Source organism: Triturus cristatus, chromosome 5_2, assembly GCF_964204655.1.
Source record: "Triturus cristatus chromosome 5_2, aTriCri1.1, whole genome shotgun sequence".
In the NCBI taxonomy this organism is placed as follows: domain Eukaryota; kingdom Metazoa; phylum Chordata; class Amphibia; order Caudata; family Salamandridae; genus Triturus; species Triturus cristatus.
This window is the reverse complement of record NC_140588.1, coordinates 1091417173-1091431516: the sequence shown is the minus strand read 5'-3', so window position 1 is coordinate 1091431516 and position 14344 is coordinate 1091417173. Positions and strand designations below refer to the sequence as shown.

Genomic DNA, 14344 nt, shown 5'->3' with positions numbered 1-14344 from the left:
CGTGCCAAGTGTCGTGCCCTTCTGTTGCCAGCAGCTACACACTAGGAGTTGTTGTTGCCTCAGGGGAGAGCAAGTCTTACCTCTGGGCAGTGCCTCCTTCAGGGCACCAGCCTCCACTCTCAGCGCTCGCCACACCGCTCCTTCCCCGCAAGACCTCCAACTTTCACCCCAGCTGCACGCTCCCCTCAGTGCAGCTGCGGGGAAGCATAGAGTCGACAGCAGCGCAATCTGTGGCCTGTGCACACTGCCAAGCCGGGGCGTCGCGTAGCAGCCGGGCTGCCGCAGGCCTTCAGTCAGTTAGGCTCCTCCCCCCGGCAGCCGCTCCGAGATGCGCTGGCTCCAGATCCCGGCACCAGGGATCACCGTAACTCATTCCACGCTGCTCTACCACCCTCCGGGTGCAGTCGTACCAGCAGGGCAGTTCTGGGCAGCCCCTATGTGCACCGATATCAGGAATACTGGGCGGCTGGTGCAGAGCTCCTCACTTAAGCTTCGGCCATCGGCCCCAGTCAAGCCACGCCTCCTCTGTATATCGTTTTATTCACTTTAAAAGCTTCCAATATTGAACTTTGAAACATCCTAATGAACTTAGAACTTTTAGTCCCATAAAGACTCCTTGTCCTCCATCTTCTCACGGTTACGTTCGCTGCTTTTGAACATGTGAATTTGTCTCTGTTATAGTGCAATTTAATATTAATTAAAGTGATAAGGAATATGTTGAAATCACCCAATTTATGGGTATAAATGTTTCGTTTTGAATTAAGATGTTATATATATAATAATATTAACATATTCCTGATCAATCTAAATTATATAATATACTCATCTGCACAGAAGCAGTAAACAACAGAGGAAGAAGATGGAGGACGCGGGAATGAAAGTTGTAAGTTTATCGGGATGTTTCAAAGTTCTAAACTACTTGAAGCTTTTGAAGTGAATAAATGTTAATAGATAAGGATAGCCTCCTGTCTTGACAAAAAATATGCCTTAGCAGATTTCAACTTGTGTCTTTAAAATCACAGTATTTGTCAACAACAAATGTAAACCTCAATGAACAATCCTGGTCTTTCAGCTTTCTCCTATGACATATCACCCCTCCAGCTCGCTCCTCAATGGAATATCACCCTATGTAGGTCTCTTATCATCAGATCCGTATTTCTATATCAGATACATGACACTCCACAGCTCTCTACTTCTGTTAAGTACTCGCACACACGTGTAGTTGAAGTTAAAAGTACTTTATTCAAGTATGCGCCAACACAGGCTCAGAGTTAACCGGAGCAGAGAAGACGTCTAGGCGGCAACGTGATCAGCTGTCAACTGTCAACGGACAGATGACAGCTGATTACATCACAGCTGGTACGGAACCCCAGCTGGAACAAAACATTAGCGAGGTTGCTATGGTGTCCGCGCAGGGACACAACAATAGAGAACACAACACATCCTTCCCCTTAGGAGAGTAGAAAGAGAAGAGGAAGGAAAAAAGCGGGGGGGGAGAGAAGGAGAGGAGTCTACTCACAAATGTAATCTCTAAACTTTGCAGGTGGGCTAAGAAGCCTACCCGCCCTGCTAGTAGTTACTGGTTCAACATTGTCCTGTGCCGGTGGAGTGGGCAACTTCCATCTGACTCTTCCTGTGGTTACCTGAGTGGATGGCCCATCAAATTGCCCGGAAGGAGCGCACACCCTCTGGCTGCTCATGGGAGTAGGTTCCGTGGGAAACTCATACTCTGAGTCATAATCAGATGCACAAGGTTGCGTAGATTTGTTCTTTTGGCCCTGTATGGTACTGCTGGCTGGTTCCTTGGACGTGGTGGTATTGGTGTCATCCCTAGGATGTCTAAAGAATGATAGGTTGAAGAAATGCCACTCCCTTCCATCACTAAGGAGTGCGGAATTGCAATAAACTTCACGTACCAGCAATGGAGGTGTAAACTTATCCTGACCTTTAGCAATATGACCACTCTTCTTTACTTTGACAATGTCACCTTCTTTGAGAACTACTGGTTTACTTCCATGTCTTTTATCGTAGTATTCCTTGACTCTAGACTGGGATTCATGAAGTTTCTTCTGTACATGCTGAGTCGACCAGTCTACTCTCTTTGCTGCCCTGATCCAGCCCACATTGTCCTTAGATAGTGGAGTTCTTCCCCACATTAGCTCAAAAGGGCTGTGACCTGTTGTCTCGCAAGGAGTTATCCTGTACGCCCAAACAGTCTTAAGTGTCTCTTGTCTCCAATTTAGATTGTTGCTATTGGCAATCTGAATCCTTTTACGACCCTGTTGAATCTTTCAACAGCTCCATTTCCAGCTGGGTGGTAGACAGACGTAGTTTTGTGATCAATGTTATACTTCCAGACATAATTTTTTTAAATATCAGAAGTGAATTGAGTCCCGTTATCACTCACTATTTGCTTGGGCAAGCCCTCACGACTGAAAACGTCATCCATGAATTTTACAATGTTTAAAGCTTCAGGATTTTTTGTGAATTTTACTTCAGGCCACTTCAGGCATCATGATCAGCTGTCAACGGACAGATGACAGCTGATGACATCACAGCTGGTACGGAACCCCAGCTGGAACAAAACATTAGCGAGGTTGCTATGGTGTTCGCGCAGGGACACAACAATAGAGAGCACAACAACTTCTAACCCATCAATCCCAGGTACATGCCTTATGGCAACTGGTGAATGCTGGCCAGAGGTAAAACTTTCTCCAAGGAAACTCAGTGCCACGTGGAGATGTGGAATTAACTTCCTTAATAGCCAAACAGACCCACAACGAAGGAAGTATCTGGCAGGTCCAGCAATCCCTAGGCCACTGCTGTAACTCCAGGATTCCAGAACCCCCATAAGTTCCAAAAGTAAACAGGGCCACATAAGAAATAGCTTAGAATATTACAAGGTAAGGAAATAAAACAAAAACCATCAGTAATACTGTAAACTATGAGTATTACACAGTAACTTCAAGCACCTCATATCTCATTTCCTGACTTACACCAGTAGTTAGTAAACATAACAAAGATGATTAAGGGAATGCTGAACAGTGCAAACACTCACCCCAGTCAAAAAAATTGGGGTTAAATCCACGGCTTTAAGTGGGCCAGGTCTCACTGGTGCTGAGCATCGGCAGTTTTTATTAGGTGCCTTGAAACGGGTCTCTATTGTGCTCTGTTTTGCCCTTCATTACATTGGACACGCCCCTTTGAGAGACCCCCTGTTGTGTCAAATAAGCCAATGGAAGTTGGTAGGAGAAAGATGTATTCAGATAAATCTATATAAATATGACCCACACGCAGGTGGAGCAAAATCAAGCACAAAACTATATCGTAATAACGAACATTCCATAAACGTCATGTTTATACTGCAAGATACGTCACAGGGGAAACAGGGTGTGATTGGTTGGGAAAGAACGACCGAAGGGAATGAAGGTAGGGTGAAAACAAAGAAGGGTGGTAGAGTATTAGGAGTACAACATCTCCCCGCTTTATAACAGAAAAAAGAAATACAGTACATTACAAAATCTTTAAAATGTTTTGGTTTCATACACATTCTTCTATTTGTATTTTCACCATATTGTGATGAATCAAGTAAATTATAATTTCTGACATTTTCATTAATTTGTTCATCTATTGGAACAACCTTTGCAGAAGATTCTTAAAAATCAAAATAATCATTTTCAACAATAACAGGAAAATCAGTCTCAGAATTTCCCATAAACTCATTTAAGTGACATTGGCTCAAATTGGTATCTCTACTGGAATCGTCATAAAATTCCAAATTAGATTCAGACTCAATGTTATCTTTATTTCTAAGTAGAATTTTCTCTTGACCTGGTTTTAGTCCTACAACATCACTTTTACTCCACCAACATTTTTCACGAAGGAAAACAGAACCTTCAGTTACTTCTTTAATCTTGTATGGTTGAGTAAAAGTCGATTCTCCTTTACGTACCATATTTGGTTTTTTAATGATGACAAAATCTCCAGAATTAAATGGTTTTTTTTTTAGTTTTGTATGAAACATCATGGTATTCCTTAGTTATCTTTTGTTTATCAACAATTTTTTGATGTATATTTATTTCTGAGTTTAAGTTTAGGTGTGAACATGGTATTACTCTTTCTCCCTCTCATAAGAAAGAAAGGTGTTTGACCTGTTATGCCATTTATAGTGTTGTTGTAAGCACTTACTTTTTCTTTTATAAATTTTTCTACTGGTATTTTAGACGCCATTGCTTGTTGAATTCATTCTTTTAGAAATCTATTTACCCTTTCTACCTGACCATTAAAAGAAGGGCTGTACAAAGGTGTTTTCTCTTGTTTTATTCCTAGGCTTTTTAAAAAATTGCACATTTTGGAAGAAACTAATTGTGTACCATTATCAGACACCAAGATTTTAGGTTGTCCCTCAACAGCAAACGTATCTTCCAAAAAATCAATCACAAAATCAGTTGTAATTTTAGACAAAAATTTGTAGTGGATCCACTTTGTGTAATAATCAGATAAAACAACCAGGTATTTACAATTTTCATCCATAGTTATAAATGGTCCAGAAAAGTCAATAGCTATCTTTGACCAGGGTCCTTTAGGTATTTGCACCAATTGCAAATCATTTTTACTAACTTTCCAATGTTTATCTGCCCTAAGACATTCTTCACAAAAATCAATGTAGTTATTTACATCTGAATTTAATCCGGACCACCAATAATGCTCTTTAAGTAATTTTTTTGTTGCTGTAGATCCAGGATGACCTTTATGCGCAATGTAAATTAGTTTTTTCCTAAGATTGTTAGGTGGAATAAATAAATCATGTCTCATTAAAAGACCATTTGCGAAAGTCAATTCATCAGATAAATGATGATAACACTTCAAGTTATTATTCAAATTTCGCAAAGGTGGCCACATGGTTTTTATAAAACCAATTACCTTTTGCAAAATGACGTCATTTTTTTACATTTTCAATCCATTCTGCTTCTGATATATCACCTATACTTAGTATACTAGCATCAATGGGAGCAACAACACTCCACTTCCTCATTCTCTTTATCCCCCAAATCATTAGTAGGTAACCTTGAAAGGAAATCTGCTCTAGAATTTTCTTTTCCTGGAATATAATTTACAGTATAATTATACTCTTGCAACTTAGAAATTAATCTAACAAGCCTTGATGATGCCTTATTGTTACCTCTTCCAGTTCCATCCAACATGTATATTAAAGGCTTATGGTCTGTGACAATTTCAAATTCAGACCCAGCCATATGCAAATCAGTCTTGACCCTGTGCCTCATGGGAACAGTCCAGCCCGAACTGTTAGACCAGGTCCTCCCTGGCCTGAAAACAGGCATCCTGGGACTGATTTCGGGGTATATCCCCCTTCATCAGCCAGGCTTGTTTGAATCCAGTGGCTCACGTGCAAAGGTGCCTCACATGCATGCTGGACCCCTGCAGCAGGGAAGCTCCCGCTCCCGCTGCCCCTGCCCCAGTCAGCCCCGAGGGTACTCACCGGGCCCCTGGGACGGCTCAGCCGCTGCCGGAGGGCTCGGGACGCAGAACTCAGGGCGGCCATGGTCCAAGGTCGGGGAACACTGTCAACTCTGCACTTAACTTATGAAACGACCTCGCAGACGCGCATGCGCATGTCACTGCGCCGGCAGACAGACGCATGCGCAGACCGAGGTAAACACATCAAGGAGCACACGGGAATGTTCCAAGATGGTACCGCGCGTGACAAGACAAGCATGCGCATGCGCATCCTGCGGCTTACGTATGTGGTGCCGTACATTGACAGGAGTCGTGGAATTACGCGCATGCGCAGTTCTTCACTTTCGGAAGTCAGCGCGACACCGCACCATAGAGAGGGGAAGATGCCAGAGCGTATGCAAGGTACGGGGTAACGAGGAGGGTGGTAGGCCAGAGCGCCGCCCGCTGCCGCTGAGGGTACGACTACCTGTACTTCCGGGACTGAGCACAGCGCCTGTGCGGCCTCTAGGCACCGAGAGGTAAGGGGGGCCGAGCCCAGGGTGCCCGAGCCAGGGGTGTTCCAGATTGCAGACACCTGTCCCATAACCGCGGAGCCTACCTTCTGCCCTCCTCAGTGGGGGCGAGGGGAGCAGTGCACCCCGACCTCCCCCCCCCCCCCCCGCCGAAATACCGAGAGACTGACTCGCAGTCTCTCCTGCTGCAGAGTCTCTGCACAAAGTGTGTTTGCAGTGCCCCGAAGCATCCAATGGTGTATTGTTTGTCAGCTGTATCAGTGGCCGTGTCTAGCCGCTGGGCAGGGGGGCGCTTCTCCACCTAAAAAGCTGGGATGTTTTTCCATAATGTGGTCTCGTTATAACCGTGTAATTCTAACTCCAGATACCTCGGAACTCGTATGAACGAGCTAGGAGGTCTTCATCTGGAACATACATGGGAGCACCAGCAAAACTGTTCCTCGAAACGTGCATGGAGTGAACTTCAAAACAGAACGCAGACCCCGCGACCCATGCAACCTGTCCCTGAACTCCAAGGCAGACCCTGCGACCCATGCAACCTGTCCCTGAACTCCAAGGCAGACCCTGCGACCCATGCAACCTGTCCCTGAACTCCAAGACAGAATGCAGACCCTGCGACCCATGCAACCTGTCCCTGAACTCCAAGACAGAATGCAGACCCCGCGACCCATGCATCCCATCACGCCAAAACCGAACGCAGACCCCGCGACCCATGCAATCTGTCCATGAACTCAAAGACAGAATGACAGGAATCATTATTGGGCAGCTCTCACCACCTATCACAAAGAAATTCGATGCGCCCGAAAAGCTCATATAGAGTCTCTTCTCTCTGCCGCAGGAAATACCCCCAGGATTCTATATCAAACTCTCCAGTCGTTTGTGAAACCAGCTGCTTGCGAAACTTCTGAACTAGCATCACAACTATGCAACGAAGTCGCTCAGTTTTTCACCAACAAAATAAATAGGATACATGATGACATTACTAGATCCAATCTATCCATCACAGGAGATACGCCCTCACTCTGGGAAGAAGGAAAAGAATTAGGATCAATGGCCTTGGACTCCTTTCCCCCCATCTCCCTGGTAGAGACTGAATGCTATTTAGGCCAGATTAAGAGTGGGAGCCCCTCAGACATCATCCCGGCCAGAATTGTACCGATAGTAGGTAAGATTCTTAGCCCACAGATTCAATGTCTCGTGAATCTCTCATTGATGAAGGGTCAAGTTCCTAGGGAATGGAAGAAAGCATTAGTAAGGCCTATCAGGAAAACCCCCTCCATTCCCTGGACTGATATGTCTAATCTTAGGCCTATCTCCCTACTTCCTTTCTTGGGGAAACTTATAGAGAAACACGTCAATAAACATGTATCAAACTATATTGAACAGACTGGTAGGCTAGACAGCTCTCAGTTTGGCTTTAGACCAAAACATAGTACCGAATCTGCCCTGTTATCGGTGACAGATGATCTTCACATGTACCAGGACAGAGGATATTCTGTTATCCTGGTACTATTAGATTTGTCGGCAGCGTTCGATACGATATCCCATAAAATCTTAATCGAACGCTTGACTATGATCGGCATTGAGAGCACAGCACTAGCCTGGTTAAAGAGTTTTTTATCTAACCGTACCCAAGCTGTCAACATGGGCTCATTTCGGTCGATTGAGACTTGCATCACGAAGGGGGTGCCACAGGGCTCCTGTCTGAGCCCGACTCTTTTTAACATCTATGTGGCACCCCTGGCCAGAATTCTGAGAGACTTTGGGTTCATCCCCGTCTCCTACGCGGATGATACCCAGCTCTTATTCCCTTTCAAAAAGCTCACACATGAAGTGAAGACGGCCTTTTCCGAAGGCATGAAGGCTGTGGCAAATTGGATGACATCGAACTATCTCCAATGCAATGTAAATAAGACCGAAGTTGTGCTTTTTGGGGAGGTAAGAACGCTGTGGACACCGGACTGGTGGCCATGTGAGCTTGGCCAAGTGCCTGAACCTAAACAGGTAGTAAACAAGCATTTGCAATGCAATAGGTCTCGCATTTCCATGAGTTTAAGCTATTGGCATTGTAAATGACTGCCTTTTATTTATGTTTTAAAAACGAATAAAAACATGTAAGATTGTTATGTGCAATGTCAATAGCTCAAACTCGCTTAAATGCGAGACCTAGTGCATTGCAAATGCTTGTTTTAAGCAATATTCAAAGAGCAGTCAGACAGTCAAGCATTATGAAATGCAGCTAACCTCTTAAATACTAGGTCGACTTAAACCATTTATAACAGAGACTTTGCCAAACGGTGACACAGATGACAAAGACAACAAGGTGAACACAAGAGAAACAGAGCTAGAAGGGGAAATATACACATGCACAGAAAGCGAAATAATACAGCGAAACAGAGACGCACAGGTGTCAAAGAAAACAAAATGGTGAAACATGACACAGAGAGAAGGAAGAGGAAAAGCAGAGAGACAAAAGGGAAAATACAGGTAAACAGAAAACACGGGTGAAAAAGAACATGAAATATTAAAAAAGGAGAGAAAGAGTGAGAACGAAGGGGAAAGACAGGGTGGAACAAACAGGAAAAACACAGCGAAACAAAAAACGCAGGGGGCAGAGATAAAGAAGGATAAGTACGCGTTTAAAGTAAGGGAGAGGTACAAAGTGAGATAGAAATAAATAAATACACGCAGCGAAACAGAAACACACAGGTGGCAGTAATAACAACGAGAAAGAAGATAAACACGAACATGAAACACTTAACAAAAACTCACAGTGATACAGCCGGAAATACAAATATAGAAAACACACAGCAAAATCGACACACGTGACAGAAATAAGCATAAGAACGAGGATGCTATCCATTTTTATCACAAAAGTAGAGGCGGGAGAAGAAAAAGGAGAGACATCGAGCTAGATTGAGAAAGAAAAAACGCAGCAAAAAGACACAGACGTAACAGACAGCAACGAGAAGGCGGAGGAACACAAAAGGGAGGACAAAACACACTGAAAGGAGAAATACACTCAGCGAGACAGCCAAATACTAAATCGGAGAGCCGAGCAGAAACACACTGGTGATAGGTTCCCAACAAACGGAAAGGGGTGTACAGAGAAAAAACATAGAAAGAAGACAGACAGTGCAAGTGTGTTAGCTAAACTCATCTAAACCGAAAGAATGAGGAAAAGGGAATACTGGTGCGGCAGAGACCACAGCAATACAGAGGAAAGACAGAGGAGGTGGGGAGAAAACCAGGGAAACAGACGCACAGGTGACAGACATGAACATTGGTAAATGGGGGGAGTTCGGGACAAACAAGCTTCTCGGGCTAAATAATAACAAGCAAGCAGAGAGAAAAGGAGCAGTGAAATAAGGGAAAAAGGAGGCACACTTAACTTTGGGTTTTGGCAACGCGGCCGCGACGAAAGTGAAAGTGATCGCAATCGCGATTACGATCGCATGCAACGGAGGGCGCGCGTGCACGTTCACGTGCACTGTAGCTTTAGGCCACGGCAGCACTTTGAAAAAGCCTCTTTACAAAATGTCTCGGCCAGATCAGCGCAAGCGCTGAATCAGGCGAGACCTAAAAACCTAGGGGTTCGTCTCGATCGAGAGCTCACTTTCAAACAACATGGCAACTGGGTGGTTGGCCAATTTTTCCATGTTATTGGATTCCTACGAAAAGTTTTTCCAATTTTACCGGACTCCATCAGAAAAACCCTGGTACAGGCACTAGTGTTGAGTCGCCTGGATTACTGCAATGGACTTTTGCTGCCAGCCAACGAGAGTGTCCTAGCAAAACTCCAGGTGATACAATATACTGCAGCGAGGCTTGTGCTGAACGCCCCTCCAAGAACGCCATCAAAGCCCCTCCTGGATAAATTACACTGGCTTCCAGTCCGCAAGAGAATACATTTTAAGACTTGTTGTCTGATCCATAAGATCCTACATGGATGTGGACCTTCCCATTGGAAGGATACATTTATCCCATACAATCCCACACGTTCTCTCAGGTCAAGTAGCCAACTTTTATTGAAAATACCAATCACAAAGAAGGTCAGACAAGGTGGTAAAGCTCTTTCGGTTGTCGGACCTACTTTGTGGAATAAACTTGAGCTCAGGCAATGTCCAGAACATTTTAATTTTAGAAAAAAACTCAAAACATTTTTATTTTAATTGAATTGAGCTGTATGCTAATCTGTTGCTGCTGGTTTCTCTTTCTTTCTATTTTTCTTTCTGAGCGCAGAGATACTCTGTATAGAGTCGATTCTAGCGCGTTACAAACTATAAATAATAATAATAATGCAGACCCCGCGACCCATGCATTCTGTCCTTGAACTCAAAGACAGAATGCAGACCCCGCGACCCATGCTTCCCGTCCCTAAACTCCAAGACAGATTGCAAACCCGCGACCCATGCAACCTGTCCCTGAACTCCCAAGACAGAATGCAGACCCTGCGACCCATGCATCCCATCCCTGAACGCCAAAACAGAATACAGATCCCGCGACCCATGCATCCCGTTCCTGAATGCCAAAACAGAATGCAGATCCCGCGACCCATGCATCCCGTTCCTGAACTCCCAAGACAGAATGCAGACCCTGCGACCTATGCATCCCGTTCCTGAACTCCCAAGACAGAATGCAGACCCCGCGACCCATGCATCCCGTCCTTGAACTCCCAAGACAGATTGCAGACCCATGCAACCTGTCCCTGAACTCCAAGACAGAATGCAGACCCCGCGACCTATGCATCCCATCCCGTCCCTGAACGCCAAAACAGAATGCAGACCCCGCGACACATGCATCCCATCTCTGAACTCCAAGACAGATTGCAGACCCCGCGACCTGTGCACCTGTCCCTGAACTCCCAAGACAGAATGCAGACCCCGCGACCCATGCATCCCATCCCTGAACTCCAAGACAGATTGCAGACCCCGCGACCCATGCATCCCATCCCTTAACTCCAAGACAGATTGCAGACCCCGCGAACCATGCAACCTGTCCCTGAACTCCAAAACAGAATGCAGACCCCGCAACCCATGCAACTTATCCCTGAAAGCCATAACAGAATGCAGACCAGCAACCGATCCCAAGCACACATCCCCAAAAGCACACAACGACCCGACCTAAATACAAATGCATTCTTCCACAAAATGCCTGAAATGTTTTATAAACAAACTTCATATCTTCTTGAATGCAAGCCTGGAGTCTTTCTCCAACACACACATTTTCTGTGAAACAGACGTCCACAGGGAATATCACAACCATATGGAAAACTCCTCCCACTCTTCTAACACCACAACTCACCTTTTCTCCTTCAGAAGTTTTTGAAAATCTATTTTTAACAAACACATGTAGGTTAAACAACACGTCCTCTTTTTTCATTGATCAAACCCTGCACCTATGATAGAAAGGTGCTGCTGAACATAGTTTATTCTCTTAGCAAAAGCCACATTTGCATAACCATTAAATCTATTGATTAATGATTGAATTACTTCATATGGTCATTATTTTTGCCTCCAGTTTCGTTGTCTTTGTAATGTTTGTTACATCATAATACGCAGAAATGTTGCTTGGTACAATTGTGCAGTAGAAAAATTTTATACACGCATTTGCAATGCCATAGGTCTCACATTTTTTTAGGCCGAGCCTATAGCAGCACGCATACAGGAAAATGACCTCTTGCCGCTGACCAGAACTTTTCACAAGCTCGTGCTTGTGGCTGTTTTTCCTGAAATATTTCGATTTGCGTGCATCTTCCTTAAAAGACAGCACGCGATTGGGTAAAGGCTGGCGCATGTCCCGCCTTTCCCAGCCAATGTATCCGCCTAAGGCTTGCAGTGATGCAGCTCAGCTGTTATAAAAACCTTTCCTTACGACACCAACCCAGAAAACCCTTACACCATTTGTTCATCGGTGGGGCCCATGACACCAAAACACACATTCACTCAGTTTTCTGGATCAGTGATAAGTAGATGAGCTGCAAGACATACGAGGTACCTTGTTAATATTTTTACCTAAATATTAACTATATACATTTGATTTTGGAATTGTCTGTTCTAAACATCAAGGTACTCCGCTATTTCGGTCGATGGACGAACTAGTAGGAATCAGTTGATGGCGATTTAAGTCCAGCTCAATCACAATTTAAACCTTTTAACAATTATTGATCATAACTTTAATTCTAATTACCACAGACGCAGTTTTGAGTTAGCATGAAATTTTATCTAGATTCATTGAATAAGTAAAGTTTTATTAGACAAATATTCTAGACATTATTACATAAGCATTTAAGTAAAGTTTGAAATAGAAACGGAAAATACTCATTACCCTTGGCCTTTGGACGATGACGAGAATGGTTCACCGGAACATGAACCGAAGATCACAGGATAGGTTCCCAATACTGACCGACTGTCCCTCTAACCTCCTCGGACGTAATCCCTCCTGAGATAGAATCCCGCGATGGTCTCCTTCCTTTTCCCCCTCAACATTCGAAGTCCAAATTTGATAGTCTTTTTCCGCATCAGAAGGAAAAATCATCTCAACAGACAGCGTGTCTTGTTGAATAGATCGATGTAGAATAAGCGTGCACCTCATTGTAAGCACAAGCTCTTTTTATACCCTTTACACTAACTTGCTATACCCAAATTTGAAACCTTTTTAGGGGCTACATTCATTCTGATTGGCCCATTGGAGGGGTGGTGATGGTCACCTCATTGTCCTCCTTGCTCGAACTGGTTCGCAAACAATCAATGCATACAAATGTGTTCATGATTCATCAGGTCCAAATGTATTTGAACTTTGTTGATATATTTGCAACATTATTCGACGGTCATGAATTAGTTCATCTTCTGGAGTTCGATTCTCCCATCCGTTCCCATGCATTTATGCTGAACTCTTGGCACAACTCTTATTTTCTGGTCAGACTGTCCTTGACATCTCTCACTCCGGGCATAGGCCACGCACTCGTGACTGGAACTTCCACTCTGCTCATGCGCGGGGTCCATCTTTATTCGGCGCGCGCAATCGCGTCTGTCTGCATCAGCCATTTTCAGGCGAGGCCTAGCAGGCCCGAATGGAACTAATATGAAAACAACATAGCTGAAATTAGACATAGAAAATAAGCCCTTCTGTTTACCACCCACCATTCGAATGACCCGTGTTAGGTGTTACCTAGCATAAGCGACATATAAAGCCATTTTACTTACCATCTGCATTCTGTGCCACAATATAATTTTACTACAAACGAAATACATGCGATTTTACTTCTGCTTTTTACACAAATCACAAACCTATGTTAATTTAATTTCACATTTGTAAATAAATTAGATTTTTGCAATGCTAGTTAGTTTTCCACGGGTAATGTCTAATTAAATGTGCATTTGATGATTAATACATGCATTCAAACAGTTAGTATTTTTAAAGTTATTAGGTCATTAATTTCGAAGGGGTACAAAAATGTTTGTTTTTCCCCTGCTCCATCTATTCCCCCCTTTGGTGATTTTTAATATCACCACAAAACCCATCTTTGCCAATTTATCAGAAAGCATGTTTCTTGTCCTTTTTCGTTTAACTCAAACAATTGTATTCTTCACATTCTGTCTCTTTAGACTTGTACATTTTCTCTTTAAATTCTTCTAATTCAATCTCTCCCATTTCTCTTTCTTTTTATTTATGTCTCTCATTTTGTCTTTTTACGTTATTTCCTCCTTTTCTTTTTCTAATACATACACATGCTAATCTCAACATCAATATCATTAATATTACTATTGTTACTGGTATTAGTATTTTCCCAACTAATGAACTACCTATTCCTGCAAACCATTTCTTTACTGAGGAAAAACTCTTAACAAGTTTCTCCAAAGCACCATCAGCCTTTAGTGGGATAATTTCTTTATGCAATTTAGTAATATACTTTATATACCTTTGTATATTCTGACTTTTATCAGGAACGTAAGTGCAATAATGTTGTACCTTCAGCATTCCACAGACTCCTCCCTCTTTTGCCAAAAGAATATCAAGGGCAAGTCGATTTTGCATCACCATAGCTCTCATGGCAACCATCTCGGTATTTACCATTCAAGAACCCTCCAGCAGTATTCGTTGATAAACGATCTACTATCGTTGACAATTTCCGAATCTTATATGCATTAAAAGATATACCCACTGCTGGTATCAATGATCCAAAAATGTCACCTATTATCTCTGAGCAACTTTCCCTTCTTGTACGTGTTAGTGGTTTACCTGTCTCTTGAGTTCCTTTAGTTTCAACTATCTACATGAAATATCTTTGGAAAGACGAGGCCTAGATAACATGTTCCGTACCAATGGTCCGGCAACCTATAATAAGCTTTGTT

At 43.4% G+C, this 14344-nt stretch overlaps 2 protein-coding genes across 3 annotated transcripts in view; one reads left to right on the top strand and one right to left on the bottom strand.

Annotated features, from left to right (window-relative positions):
• SDHA (succinate dehydrogenase complex flavoprotein subunit A) overlaps positions 1-5659 on the bottom strand; it is a 207259-nt gene extending 201600 nt beyond the window's left edge. The window contains exon 1 of the mRNA XM_085608457.1: positions 5501-5659. Within this exon, the coding sequence (XP_085464583.1) occupies positions 5501-5563 (63 nt within the window). The 5' untranslated portion in view covers positions 5564-5659. The remainder of the gene's footprint in view (positions 1-5500) is intronic.
• A 60-nt stretch (positions 5660-5719) lies between these two features.
• Positions 5720-14344, top strand: part of LOC146829735 (coiled-coil domain-containing protein 127-like) — a 76721-nt gene continuing 68096 nt past the window's right edge. Inside the window, exon 1 of one of the 2 annotated variants that reach the window (XM_085608458.1) lies at positions 5720-5880. In XM_085608458.1, coding sequence (XP_085464584.1) covers positions 5736-5880 — 145 coding nt within the window. In that variant the 5' untranslated portion in view covers positions 5720-5735. Of the gene's footprint in view, positions 5997-14344 lie in introns of both variants that reach the window. The other variant, XM_085608459.1, reaches the window with a different exon arrangement.